The 14,850-nt window shown below is 39.6% G+C and overlaps 1 protein-coding gene and 1 long non-coding RNA gene across 8 annotated transcripts in view; one reads left to right on the top strand and one right to left on the bottom strand.

The window, feature by feature from the left end:
• LOC146494788 (paired box protein Pax-7-like) overlaps positions 1-14,850 on the bottom strand; it is a 106,096-nt gene that overhangs the window by 90,136 nt on the left and 1,110 nt on the right. For 2 of the 7 annotated variants that reach the window (XM_085145072.1, XM_085145078.1), the window contains 3 exons: positions 14,272-14,507; positions 13,906-14,050; positions 13,392-13,520 (listed from right to left, as the gene is read on the bottom strand). In XM_085145072.1, coding sequence (XP_085001198.1) covers positions 13,392-13,520; positions 13,906-14,050; positions 14,272-14,507 — 510 coding nt within the window. Of the gene's footprint in view, positions 1-13,391; positions 13,521-13,905; positions 14,051-14,271; positions 14,545-14,850 lie in introns of all 7 variants that reach the window. The other 5 variants (XM_085145080.1, XM_085145073.1, XM_085145079.1 and 2 more) reach the window with 5 other exon arrangements.
• On the top strand, positions 1,635-6,241 carry LOC146494789 (uncharacterized). The gene is made up of 2 exons (XR_014871432.1): positions 1,635-2,142; positions 2,806-6,241. It is a non-coding gene; the product is annotated as an uncharacterized LOC146494789 (long non-coding RNA).

Raw genomic sequence — 14,850 nt, 5'->3', positions numbered from 1 at the left:
TGGAAGCTCCTGTCAGGCATCATAGTGGCTAAGATGAACAGGCACATGGGTCAATACATGAGCGGGGCACAGAAAGGAATGGGCAAGAATACCAGAGGCGCAAAACACCAGCTACTGGCAGACCAAGCAGTCAGCCGAGACTGCAGGACCAGACTGACCAACCTGTGCACTGCCTGGATTGATTACAAGAAGGTTTATGACTCAATGCCCCACACCTGGATCCTGGAATGCCTAGAACTATATAAGATCAACAGGACCCTGAGAGCCTTCATCAGGAACTCAATGGGGATGTGGCGGACAACACTGGAGGCCAACCTCAAGCCCATAGCACAAGTCACCATCAAGTGCGGGATCTACCAAGGAGATGCTCTGTCCCCACTGCTGTTCTGCATAGGCCTGAACCCCCTCAGTGAGATAATTGACAAGACTGGCTACGGATACCGACTACGGAATGGAGCAGTTGTCAGCCACCTCCTGTACATGGATGACATCAAGCTGTATGCCAAGAGTGAACGAGACATCAATTCACTGATCCACACCACCAGGACACCAATGACATCGGAATGTCGTTCGGGCTGGAGAAGTGTAGTTGGATGGTAACAAAGAGAGTGAAGGTAGTCAGAACGGAGGGGATCAAACTACCAGAAGGCAACATTGCAGACATAGAGGACAGTTACAAGTACCTGGAGATCCCATAGGCGAATGGGAACCATGACAAAGCTGCTAGGAAAGCTGCAACCACCAAGTACCTGCAGAGGGTCAGGCAAGTCCTGAGGAGTCAGCTGAACGGTAAGAACAAGATCTGGGCTATCAACACCTACGCCCTACCCGTGATCAGGTACCCTGCTGGGGTAATAGGCTGGCCAAAGGAGGAGATAGAAGCCACTGACATCAAGACAAGAAAGCTCCTTACCATGCACAAGATCCATTGAGGCTGGGGTCTATCACACCAGGCAAGACCCCAGGTGCTAGCTGTGTAAAGATGCTCCAGAGACAATCCAGCACATAACAGCAGGGTGTAAGATGCTAGCAGGCAAGGCATACATGGAACGCCATAACCAAGTGGCCGACATAGTGTACAGGAACATCTGTGCCGAGTATAACCTGGAAGTCCCGGGGTCAAAATGGGAGATGCCCCCAAGGGTGATGGAGAATGACTGAGCTAAGATCCAGTGGGATTTCCAGATACAGACGGACAAAATGGTGGTGGCTAACCAACATAGTGGTGGTAGACAAACATGAGAAGACGGCCGTAGTGATCGATGTAGCATTTCCGAATGACAGCAACATCAGGAAGAAGGAACACGAGAAGTTCGAGAAATACCAAGGGCTCAGAGAAGAGCTCGAGAAGATGTGGAGGGTGAAGGTGACGGTGGTCCCAGTGGTAATCGGAGCACTAGGTACAGTGACTCCCAAGCTAGGCGAGTGGCTCCAGCAGATCCCGGGAACAACAGCGGAGATCTCTGTCCAGAAGAGCGCAGTCCTAGGAACAGCTAAGATACTGCGCAGGACCCTCAAGCTCCCAGGCCTCTGGTAGAGGACCCGAGCTTGAAGGATTGACCGTCCACAGGGGCGAGTGGGGAATTTTTATTTTCTTTAAAAATAAAAAAATCTCAATCCATTTTCATTTATAAAATAAATGTTCTCTCAATTTGCAACAAATCTGCTGTTGAACTTAAAATGCCTCAACAGTGACATCTGCTGATATCAGGGGGGCAGGATCTCTTCTTTCAACTGAATACACTTGTGTACGGTGGCCCTGAGAGGCCAAACGGACTGCAACTTCAGAAAACACTTGCAAAAAGAAAAATGCTGCAAAAAGAAAAATGCTGCAAAAAGAAAAACACTTGCAAAAAGAAAAATGCTGTAAAAAGAAAAACGCTGCAAAAAGAAAAATGCTGCAAAAAGAAAAATGCTGCAAAAAGAAAAACGCTGCAAAAGGAAAAATGCTGCAAAAAGAAAAACGCTGCAAAAGCACACAAAGCACAACGGAAATAGGAAAAAAGACAACGGAAATGTTTCTGGGGAGATAATAACCGGACGGACCAGTTGCACGAACCAAAACATGCTAACGAGTGCACTGGGACTGGGAGACACTTCAAAGAAGTGGAAGCGGAGCGGCCAAAGAGTAAACTTTCAAAAGTAAGTTCTGAATATTATGTCACTTATTTATGTGCAAATGTTTAATAATGAGGAACATTAAAACATTACTGTTGGTCACGTGTCTGCAAACTTATGTGAAATTAGCAATGTTTGTATTTTCAGCGTTTAATTTGTTTTAAAGCCTTTACTTTATACGCCGTTAGATAGTCGACCTTAATCTTACAGAGAATCTGATGATTTTGTGGATAATTAAAGTCAGTCATATATCCACAAACACAACAGGCTGAAAGTCAGTGATGCTGCTCGGTTTGCAGTCCTGAATATCACGGCACAAGCAGGATTCACTGCACTGTTAATGTTAGCTATGTTATATTGCTGCCTTTGTTCGGTGGTGTCGAGCCAAATGGACTTTAACGTGTGTTTGAACGAGCTGACGGTTCACTCGTTAAGCTGAAAGAAACATGTTTTAATCACAGGAGTCACACATGTGTCCACTGTACTATCTGGGAACTCTTCTTGTTTAGCACTCGTAATAACACAAACACTAAATCCTCCTTCTCGTGTGCTGTTTTGTAGCAGTGTAAACACCTGAGACTGTCACTTGTCTGTCCTGCACTCTCTCTCTCTGTTTCTTTCTCTCTGATTGTGGAATAAAAGTATGAACATTTATTTATAAGTTACACTTGTGTTTGAATCCTGCAGCTTATCACACATTTGATTTCCATGTGTCACAACTGCAAGTGTCCAGAGTGAGGACAGACTGAGGGACCCACTGCTGCACATCATCTGTGAGGCTTTGCACCCCTGATGATCCACCAGGACAAACTCAGCAGTGTGTGAGGAAGAGGAGGAGGAAGAGCCAGCAGCAGCTGACAGATGGAGAGAATAGACAGACTGTTCCCTGTTTGTGAAGGACTGCTAGGAAAGTTTAGAATAACTAATTGTCTGTCCTGAATCAGTCTTATTAGGTAATGTTCAAATAATTTTATCATTCCAGTGTTTTCAGTGTGGGAGAAAGTACTCAGGGCCTTCTAGTTACACACTATGAAAGGCAGTAAAAAGTTTAATGTTCAGAAACCTAAAGTATGTATCAGCAGCAGAATGGAGCTAAAAATAAATGTTTGTTTCAGTTCTATGAAGCTTTGAGTATTTTGGATTAGTAGTACTGCTGTGTTTGTTGCATCATATTGCTGCAATTGTTTATATGCTTTATATATCCTGAGGTAAGTTGATCTATAGTGTTACATCATATTCTATAAGGATGTTATGTGTTTGGATACTTTCTGCCCAGTTTGACCCATTTAACAGAAGTCAGCCTGTTTAAGGCTCTGATATCTATTCTGTATGACTTAAAGCAGTTATGACATGGTCTGATTTTCTCACCCAATAAAGGAATATTTCATATATCAGTCTACTCTTCATTCTATCAGAAACAGTTATCACAGCTCGTACATTTGCTTCTTCCACACATATATAAGCATTGAGCCAAATTTAGTAATGCCAACATATTAAAAGAACAATGTTTGTCTCTTATATATAATACATCTATATATACACTGTCACAGATACTTGTCTTTAAGTGAAGATTTAAGGTGATAGGAAATATAAATAAATGCAACTTGAATCTTTACTGAAGCTCAGTTTTTGGCACAGAGTTCATGTTCACTGCTGTAATAACTAATAATGATTAATATAATATTGGCCATCTTATATTTACATTACCAAAGTGAGATGACTTTAGTCTCATGAACAACATTAGCTAATTGTTATTTACTAGCTAATCTTAAATGACTGTTCAGTACAGAAATGAAGCCCAACAATCATGTTTTACAGTCCTGTGGTCTCAGCCTCAGATACTTATCAAATCACACAAAGCTCATGTAGAAACAAATGTACAAAATATGTTCTCCTTCATTTCTGTCAAACAAAGCTGTATAAAACGTTTCCAGCTGTTAGTACCATGGTTGCTAGGCAACCTGGGCAGCGCAACGGAGGCTAGGCCGTCCCATTTCACAAGCCTACAAGCCTCGCACTTCCGGCCTCAGCGGTCTTTCAGTACGTGGCCCTTGAGGACCGTTAAGGCTGCGTACTTTAAGGCTGCAGACCCTGAATTGGGAAACAGTCCCTGAATTGGGATACAGCCATACATACATGTTTTGGTTCGTGCAACTGGTCCGTCCGGTTATTGTCTCCCCAGAAACATTTCCGTTGTCTTTTTTCCTATTTCCGTTGTGCTTTGTGTGCTTTTGCAGCGTTTTTCTTTTTGCAGCATTTTTCTTTTTGCAGTATTTTTCTTTTTGCAGCGTTTTTCTTTTTGCAAGTGTTTTTCTTTTTGCAGCAATTTTCTTTTTGCAGCATTTTTCTTTTTGCAAGTGTTTTTCTTTTTGCAGCATTTTTCTTTTTGCAGTCCGTTTGGCCTCTCGGGGCCACCGTACACTTGCCTTTTTTTATTCATTCATTCCCTCTTAATGAGCACGGCAGTTCAAATCATGGACAAAGGGAGACTGTCCTTCCTTGCCGATCAACAACCACAACAAAAAACTGACATCAAATATGTTTAAACACATGACTAAATGTGACATTTTATCTGTTCCTTTTCAGAAGACATTTTCTTTATTAGTCCCAACAATTAGCTCAGTTTTTTATTTTATTGCTTTATTACTTTGTATAGTATGGATGGCTTTAAGGGAGGTTTTTATCAGTAGGAAAACTTGTGAAAATACAGTTAAAAGTCCAAAATTTCTGCTTGTTTGTTGTGAGCAGCAGCTCAACCATGAATTATAAATGGCTTCTCATGCACATTCAGGCCTGTGAGACTCATTTAGACGCTCTTTGCTACAGGCAGACATTCTGCATTTCTGCCATTCAAAAACACTTTGTTTATAGTGTTATATGAAAGCCTTATTTTTATGCATTTGTTACTACTAAGGAGAACACATATGAGGTTTAAGGCCTAGACAATTTTTTATATTTTTTTGTCTTGCACAATGGAAAATGTCTGAAAATAAAAGTGGGTATCCCTTTATCCAGCTCTTAATTTCATAAATTCTCCAACATGATGGAAATGCAGCCAGATGCTGCTCATTTATGTTTTGCTTGTTTTTGCTCCACAAGCTTGCACTTGGCTCTCTGTGTACCTGGCCTGTACTACTACACTTGTCTTCAGATCATCTGCCATCCTTCCTTCTTTTACATAATGGTATGATCCAAGTCTGTCTGTACATGCGATTGCTCGCATGGTGTGCCAATCAAAATAGAATCCCTCCCCTGTCTGCATGAATTCTCAGCAGGGCTGAAGATTTGGCTCCCACATACTGAGGGGCCATTAATTACTGACATAGGAAATTATCGCACGGCCCGGATATAAATGTATAGTGGGCCGTATGTTTGAGACCCCTGCAATATACAGTTTATTAATTAATGGAATAAATAGCTAGGGTATTTATATTATTGTGTTGTGTGACTTCAGGCTTCAGAGAAGTTGGCTTTCCTCTCATATGCACAGTCCTATATCTCCCTCTGGGTTATTTAAAGGGCCCATTCATCCAAATTAACAGAGCGCCCATATCTCTCATGTTACCTAAAGCTTTCTTCAGTCGTGTTGCACTGCTATTATTGTTTTATCATTAACTATTTTCATGCAGTTGAGTTGAAACCATGTCATTATTAGGTAATGTTTGCAGCAGGCAGTCCAAAAAGGACATTCAGGTAAAATGCTTCTCTAGTAGTTCTGCTATACTTGCTGCTTGAAGTTGCTGTAAGAATTCTTCTAATGCTAATAATAGAGAGTAGAGCGTCGGCCACAGCGATCCCTCCCACTGCAGTTGCATACTCATTCAAAACAGAAGCATTAGAAATGCCGATCAGCTCACCAGCACAGAGCAGAAGCCTTTCAGCATTTTGCTGTTGTCTAGCTCAATCGTATCACTTTGAAGGAGTCTATTCAGAGGTATTCATGCATCTGCCTTCAGGCTACAATGGCAGCCACTTTCTAAACTGTCAGGCTGCTTGCCTCAAGCTTTCGGTTCATATTGTTTCCTTTCTTTAATAGACTTGGAGGAGTTCATCAACTCCTTCAGTGGCAAATGCAGGCACAGAATAGCAGGCTGGCCTCCTTGTCCATTTCAACCCAGGTTAATTTTTTTTTCTTCTCATCCTGTTAGCGGCCCACAACATACATAAAAGTTGTTTCTGCACACAAACACAAAACATTTCGCAGTCTGGGCAAAAGCAAATTCTTCAAATCAAGATATTTTTTAAAATTAAAAGACATAAATATAGGCACACAGACAAGGAAGATTAATTATATTAAAATATCATTTTCATCAAACTCCTGTTTTGATGTAAATGTGAATATTTTGTTATGCCATCCACAGTAATTGCGTGTCAGCTGAAATATGAAATTACAGCAAAATTTTGGACCGGTTTGCGTGACATTTTTTTTTTTTTTGATGTGCTATAATTAGAGTTAAACACAATCAGAAATTAAATCACTACTACTGCTGAGGCTGTTCTCGTTGGTCAGGTTGTAGTAAAACCTACTAAGAATCGCATGCTGTGCTAATCGATACCTTTAGACTTCTCTCAGAACAAAGTGAAAAAAGATTTTTGTGCAAAGAGCTGCAGCAGATCCATTCACTAATCCAAGGTTACTAGCGTGTCAGAGTGTGGTCCCTCATGAAGCCACAGTGTGAACAATGCTGTTTCCACCATGACCAAAGACTGTGCTAAAGATTTGGCTCGAATTATTTTTATTGCAGTGATAGAGAAATGGCTGATAATCCACTTTCATTCCTATAAACAGAGTGAACATTTGCTCACCCACCATCCAAAAACACTGTTGGGCCTTTATACCCAAATAATCTCTGTTTATTTAAGGTTGTTTTTTTTTTGCCAATAACTATGAATAGATGGTGTTCACTAAATGAGATTTACTTCATGAACTTATGGAGAAACCCACAGAAAAGCCACTCACCCCCAGAGAAATTAAACTTGCTATATAATTTTTAGATGATTTCCTAATCATCCAATACAGATAATCACTTACACACACTCTCTGCTCATTTTTGCTTGTTTTGTTTGTCATAAAATTTAACATTTGAAACCAAAATTAAACAGGCAGTGGGACATTAAAAGATTTCAAACCCTCTTTTCAGTATTATACTATGATCTTGTTCTTTGGATCCTCCTTTAATGCAAATCTTTTCTTTTCATGCTTAATTTCATTCATATTAATTAGGCACAGGCCCCAACACTCACACTTAAGATAATATCTGAGGAGTCTGGGTTTTTGGAATTTTATCCTAGTTTTCCTGGGACCTTAACAATATGGAATTCCATGAATAATACAGCAACAGGGTGATTGGTTTACATGTTTATATTTTTATACTGAAAAATAATAGTTAAAATTTTTACTTTGCAATAAAGCAGGAGAACTATGGCCTTGTTATTTCTATAAATCCAGATATCTGCTTTGATATGTTTTTTTTTTGTTGTTGTTGTTGAATTGTGAACATTATTCCCCCTAAATCTCAGGGGCATCTCATTTTTAAAGACTCACAAGCTATATGGTGTTGCTGTATTATAAAGGAAGTGATATTGCAAATCAACATGTAATCTACATAAAAACTTATCCACGCTTAATTTTTAAGCTATTTTAATTTCAAAATAAATTCAGTGGTGCTGCAGATGGAAGAATACTCTAAAAGGCATTACAAAGCTGCTGCAGAGTATTTCTGGTCCGACTGATTTTGGCAGGGAGCGGTGTCTTTAAAGACAGCAGAGTTTAATCCTACAGCTAGCTGTGAGAGAAGCAAGGTGCAGAAAGAACATTCTCTGAATGGTCTGTTAGCATACAGCAGAAAGTTTTCCCGTGCAGCCAAATGAACCTGATTAAAGTAGATGTTTCCCTTCAACACCCTGACACAGGCAGCTAACAAACCAATCAAGCACATGATATCAAATGAAGTTCTTAAACCTTGAAAAGGTGAGTGAAATCTTCAAATCTAAAAAGGCTTTTTAAGGTTTCCAAAAATGTATCTTGGCATTTAGTGTTTTCCGGCTATGAGGTATTCCACTCATTTAAAAATACATGTAAAACGTTGATTAATATAATTCATAGAATAATGACATGAGCGATACAAATTCAGAATTAAACTAGAACTATACAGCCGAGGTATAATATTTCTTTAAGGTTTCAGACTGACCAAAGTGTTAACATTGCATGATTTTGTTATAATATTGTTTGTGCAAATATTATATTGCTCTCTTTGCATTTGCACTGTGTATATCCTTTACAAATGGGTTGTTAATGGGATGCCCTAGGCTTCTGACTGCCCTCATCCCAGTTTTGCCTGCTTGCTCTTTGTGGACCATTCCTCTTTTGTTGGCTGATCAGCTTCCTATTGGGTTGCCAGACAAGATCCTTGGCATTTGTCGGCAAATGAAAGAAGGATTAAGGGATGGCTACTAAACACTCCACGGCTAAGAAGTGGGCTGCTATTCTCCTATTCAAAGCCCTCTCCCAGTTCAGCAGCTCCCCTTTATATATATTTGTTTTCTCAAAGACAACATTGAGAAGTCCCCAGTTCTGCAGAAATAAAGGAAAGTCAGGCCGGCAAACATGCTTATAGTTGTTGAAAAGGAAAAGAAATCATACAATTAGCTGCACTCTAAGTACCAACAATTACAATCAAGTGTGATGTTTTCTTGGTGTAAACCTTTAAGATGTTTCATATGTTGAAAGTATTAAATGAATTTATCAACTACCTAACTTGGTGGTAACTGAAATGTCTGAAAGAAATCAGTCTCTGTTTGATGAGACTATAGAAATGGAACCAATACTCATAAATGGGAATAAGAAAATATTAGCAGATCAACTGGTGTAAAAATAGGTATTCTTCTCTGAGGTCCCCAAGCGCTTTGGGGTCCTTAGGGACTAGAAAAGCGCTATACAAATGCAGGCCATTTACCATTTACCATGTTCTGTAGAACCTGTGGATCCTTCTTCTGCTGGTCACTGAATTTGATTCATTCACATTATCATTGTCATCAGCAGTAATTCAGTATTATCATTCATCATCAAAGCAAGCTGCGACAAACAAAATTAATTTCTGGGCACATGATACATCTGAACGTCTGTTATACAGAGCATTAGACTGATTATATGCAACATAACAAATTATGTGGAAAATATTCTTGTTAAATATCTCGGTGCCTATTTTTAAGGCATATTTGAACAACCAATACAATGCTCCAAAACACATGTGAATCACTCCACAAATAGTCTTCACTTTTATTGCAAATTGCAGTCTTCTTTTCACATGTAATCCTTAAGTTGAATGTGAAAAATATAACTCAGAAAATTCCTCCACATACGTAAATGAAAACATGATCACTAAAACAACTGAGAAGTCTGAAACTTTTACTGATTTACTGCTGAAAATTTTGCTTAAAGAAGATGTTATCAAAGACTGGAAATACAAACTTGTTTAGTTATTTCTTCTGTTATCAACTGTTAAAAAACCTCTGACGGCCACTAATGAAATCTCTGCTCTCCCTGGGGCAACAACTTATATTTAGCATTGTTCATCTTTGACAAAAAGCCCTGAACCTGCTTTAATCTGAAACCTTACTGTCACACATTTCTACATTAAATGACTCACTTTCTGATGTCTGTCTTTTATATGATTTAAATATTTCAGTTTTGATCTTTCCACACAGTAAGGCTATTTGAATAAAACATTCCCATGTTGCTTTCTGATTTTTCCTATTTGCTGTGTGTCTTGTGTTACTGTGCTTTATCCTGTTCCTCTGTGCGTCTGCAGTGACCCAGTTTCCCCACAGGGATCTAATGCTGTCCCTGCCCACCTCCAGAACCTCCTCCAACTATGATTCCCTTCATTTCACATGGTGAGAGAGAGGGAGAGCCTAGAAAAAAATGCTTCACGTAGACAACTGTAATTTAAAAATGTATGTTAAATATTTCTCTCTGGTTTTAAGGAAGGCAGCTATGAATTCAAGATGTGAAAACTTGATGTAATTTGTTTCCAAATAACCACAATGATTTCACTCAGACATCACAGGAAGAGAGGCCGTCCCTCTAAACAGAGGGCTGGACAGATCCTCTCTCATATAGAAAATGGGCTTTAATTATTATACAGGCAAGCCTGAAGGCAGTGTTGGCTTCAGCTAATGTGATGAACCCTCATTGTGGCAGTGTCACTACAAATGCTACAAATAATGAAAAGCAACAGAGGATCAAAGCCTCTAAGCTCCTCACTTTGTTCCAGCAGCTTCATACCTTCCTCACCTACTTTTTCCTCTGCTGTTAAAGTCTGAAACAGAGCAGAGGAAGCGTGCCCTCAGGTCTCCCTCAGGCCAGCATACCACCACAGCTTCAACAGTCAGCATTACAGTGGAACCAGCTTCTGTGAACATATGTGCCTTTTTTTATACTTATAACTCATTTGTAAGGGAGTAAAATTTCACTGTTATGACGCAAAACAACCTCTGCATCCATAATCACAGACTACTAGCATGTCTATATGTTGATTCTTTTCAAAGCTTTAGGGACAGTGTTAGCTGATTCCTAAGTCTCTGCATTCATTTGTCCTTCAGAGGAATGATTTGCTATAAAATCAGTGCATCCTAGGAATGTTTAGTCGAGGGCTACGTGACCATGTTTATAACATCATGGTCTCACATCACTGATTTTTTACATTTTCACTAGTGATTAATTTATTTTATCACTCGCTATAAAAATTAAGACTTTTGGTTATATTGGATTTTTATATCACTTCTTTTATCAGTACAATAAAGTGTTAATGTAACATACTATATTAAAATACATTTTATATTCATATGTCGTGAACAAAATTTCATCAAGGATCTTACAAAATTTTATTTACAGTACATCATTATAAACTATACATCTGATCGGTGGTAATGCTTTGATGTAATCTAGATCATTACGTAAGACAACAAATATCTCCACAAAGATTTGAAATCAGTGTGACGGGATTTATTTCTGACGTTTGGAAACCTTCTTTAGTTTTACATTTAAAATTCAATACACTTTTTATATGTTCATTGTAATATTTACAATTCTTTGTTTAATTAAAATGAAATCAATTACATGTGCACTCTGGGATGATGCCTTCAAAGTGCTATATTTAAGCATGCCAACTGTTAGCGCAGGTCAAAGACAGAAAAGCAGCAGATCCTCACACTGACGCAAATGCCAGCAGCATTTTTGAATTTTTACCCCACGAATGACTGTGACACATCACTGTCATGATGATTTTGACTCATTACTCATTACTGCTGATACACTTCCACTGACTTCCAATCCCTTTACATTTTGTAACACAGCTGTTAAAAATGTGAATTTTGGTGCACAACAGCAGGGGAGAAAAGAGAGGTTAATCCCAGTTTAACACAGTGATGCACAGCCCAGGACCGTGGCTGTGATGATTGTGTTATCTGCAGACAGCATTTAGGTCTCCTCAATTTCAACCCAGGTAAAATAGCTGGAGGAAAGTGAAGGTGGAGTAGAGTAAGTGTGAATGCCCGGGGAAATTGTTATTAATAGCTGCAACTTCCCACAGACTGTGCTCTCTGCAAAGAAGCTTCCCGTCACCTCCACTGGATTTGTTTGAAGTGCTTTCTCTATCCTCACTGTGTACCTTTTCTCTTTCAACCAGGCTGGACTCTAGAGGGTTTTTTTCTACATAATGCTTATTTATATCTTTAAGACACAGCATACACACTAAATAGCTATAAACTGTAGAAAGAAAGCCTGGACAGCTGTTTAACTGGATTCCAGTCACCTCCAAGAAGCATTTTGAGTGTTTTCTACAACGTGACAGTAATTTACAGAACCAAGGCCATTACTTTGAAGCTTTGATATGTACATTTAGCAAACGTAAACAATGATCCTAACTGAAGATTAACAGTAAGTTTGTCATTTATCAGTTATATGCAAATGTCAGACTATCACGTGTGTGTGTGTGTGTGTGTGTGTGTGTGTGTTACTTTTAAAGGTTATTTCAAATTAGGCTTTTCTCATTTTATGTCGTTTTAGCTTGTCCCTTGCTGTAATCAGTGCTCACATATCATGTAAATAAAAAAATCATCTCATATAATGGATCAAATAAAACTGGTAAACAGTTCCCTTCAATGAGTTTGTCGGAATCACTACTGCCTCTTCCATTCAACCTAAAATTCACTCTGACTCCTGCTGAAATATGTACAGCACGCCACCAAAAGTAAACATTAAAAAAACATTTGAAAATTAAAATAATTATATATATATTTTAAAAATACTATCTAAACGAGGGGAGCGGAAAGCTTACAATCTCATGAATTTATGCTGCAGGCTTCACACCATGAAGTGAGCCACTGAGAGATGAAAGTGAAAAGAAATAAAAGGCTCAATTTAATCTGCTTTAAGGCCCTTCAACAGCGTGTGCCTGGGACTGTGAGAGTGAGGGCTGATAGGGGATAAATATATTTCTTACCATGCCTTCCAGCTATTACACCCCTCTCCAACACAGATGCCTATTCAACAGAGGCAGGTTTCATTACCAGCTGTAATAGGCTAAGTCTTCAAATTATGAAATGCCAAGCTCGGATGACACAGAGACACTAGCTGGGCTGATCTTTTGAAGAATGTGGAAAGGGGGAGACTTGATAGCTGTTTGAAAAAAAAAATCACCAGTGAAACCAGTGGTCAGAAAGCACTGGGCCCGCTGCAGGCCTCAAGTTTAAAGAACAGACTGCCGTCCACACGCTACACTCAAACATGCTGCATCGACGTCACTTTAATAAAAATGAACTAAACAAAAGCTTCCAACCGCCATGTATACGTGTGTATATGAAAGAAATATGAAGAGGGGATATTTAACACCTTCCACTAAAATCGTACTATAACGATATATTTACTATACCTTTTCATTTTAAAACGTTATGAATTTAATACATGCATATATGTAATTGTGCCATTTTTGGCTAGGTTCGTGTATTTATTTAGCGTTTGTTTGTTTGTAGGCTAAATGTCATTTCAGAGGAAAATTCTGCTTGAACTTGGTATCCACACACGGAGCTGACGGCCTGGCTCCTGTCGCCTGTGATCGGTATGGACATTTGTCACCGTTTAGCGTGACGGGAGCCCGCGCCACCGCTCACCATGAATATTTAAGCGGCTCCAGGCGGGAGAAGTCATGGGACAAAACGCCCGTTTAGACCTGATTAGCAGACAGTTAACCGCTAGTCCTCCCGGGGCCTACCTTTCTCCCCGAGGATGCCGTCGATGCTGTGTTTCGTTTTCTTTTCTCCGTCCTCTTCCTTTTTATCGCACTCATCCTCATCCTCCTTTTTCCCAAAACGAGCGCGAAGTACACGGCTGATCGAACTCACTGCGAGCAGAAAGGCATCTTTAGCAATAACATAATAATAATAATAATTAATAATAATAATAATAATAATATATTTTATATTAAATTCACTGTTATTCTATTATTATATCATTACTTTATTATATTGTACTGTTATTATTTTTGTTATTACCATATTACCATTTACAACGATAGCAACAACAACAACAATAATAATAATAATAACAATAATAATAATAATAATAATAATAATAATAATAATAATAATAATAATAATAATATATTTTTATATATTTTTATATTATTATATTTTTCGTGATAACTTCCTTGATTTGAAAGTCTGTTTTTATGTATTCATCGGGGAGGGCAAAATTCAGAGTAAAACTGTGAATTAAACGCCGCTTACCAGAGGAGGCCTCACCTGAAGGGACTGTGCTTCTGTCACACACCCCGTCCTTCAGTAGCTTATCCCGGATCTCCCAGCTGAACATGCCAGGGTTGTCCCGCTTGTACTCTTCAATCCTTCTCTCTACATCCGGCGTGGCTACCTGCTGCAGGTCGCCGTGAGCCACACAGAAACAAGGAGAGTGAGCTGAGCCACAGGCTACAGGCCCCGAAATCTTTCGAGTGACTTTTTAGAAAGCAGGTGGAAATATAAACTATAACAAGGCTGTGGAAGCCTACAGATAATCTACAGATTACTAACTTATTATTTAGCCTAGTGGTATTGACAAACAATTATCCGTGTTGTCCTTCAGATCGTTTCTCTCACCCGGGGTTTGCTGCCACCTATGGCGCCGGGTCGGATGGACCCGGTCTCTTGGTAGCGGCAGAGGATCTTGGACACGCAGCCGTGGGAGACACGAAGTTGGCGCGAAATGACACAGGGCCGGATCCCGTGGTGGGCCATCTCGACTATCTTGTGTCGGATATGGTTGGGCAACGGTCGGCCGTTAATGAAGACCCCCCCTAGCTGGTTGACCCGTCCCTGGCCCAGAGGAGTAGATACTGTGGATGACACAAGGCCAGATTCGGTACAGAGCGGCTTTAAGCGCAGACTGTTGTCTGTTATTAAATAATCCAGTTTGATGACAGGCTATTTTTCTTATCAATCACACGTAATGCGAGCCCGGTGTTCTTTCAGCTGTTCCCTGCCAGTATTCACTGACAGTACCACGTGTCAATTGTTTTCAAATCTCATTTGATCGCCATTAAGGGCTAACACTTCACAGTTCCACATGCCAAGCAGAGGAGGTGAAGAGCACCTGCTGCCACGCTTCACTGTTCGCCGTCACGCTGTCCAAATATTGGACTGATCCTCTGCTTCTGCCGGTGGGTGCCAATTTCCAGG

This window comes from Neolamprologus multifasciatus, chromosome 20 (assembly GCF_963576455.1).
Source record: "Neolamprologus multifasciatus chromosome 20, fNeoMul1.2, whole genome shotgun sequence".
Taxonomy (NCBI): domain Eukaryota; kingdom Metazoa; phylum Chordata; class Actinopteri; order Cichliformes; family Cichlidae; genus Neolamprologus; species Neolamprologus multifasciatus.
The sequence above is the reverse complement of the archived record's forward strand: the minus strand, read 5'-3'. Positions and strand labels throughout refer to the sequence as shown.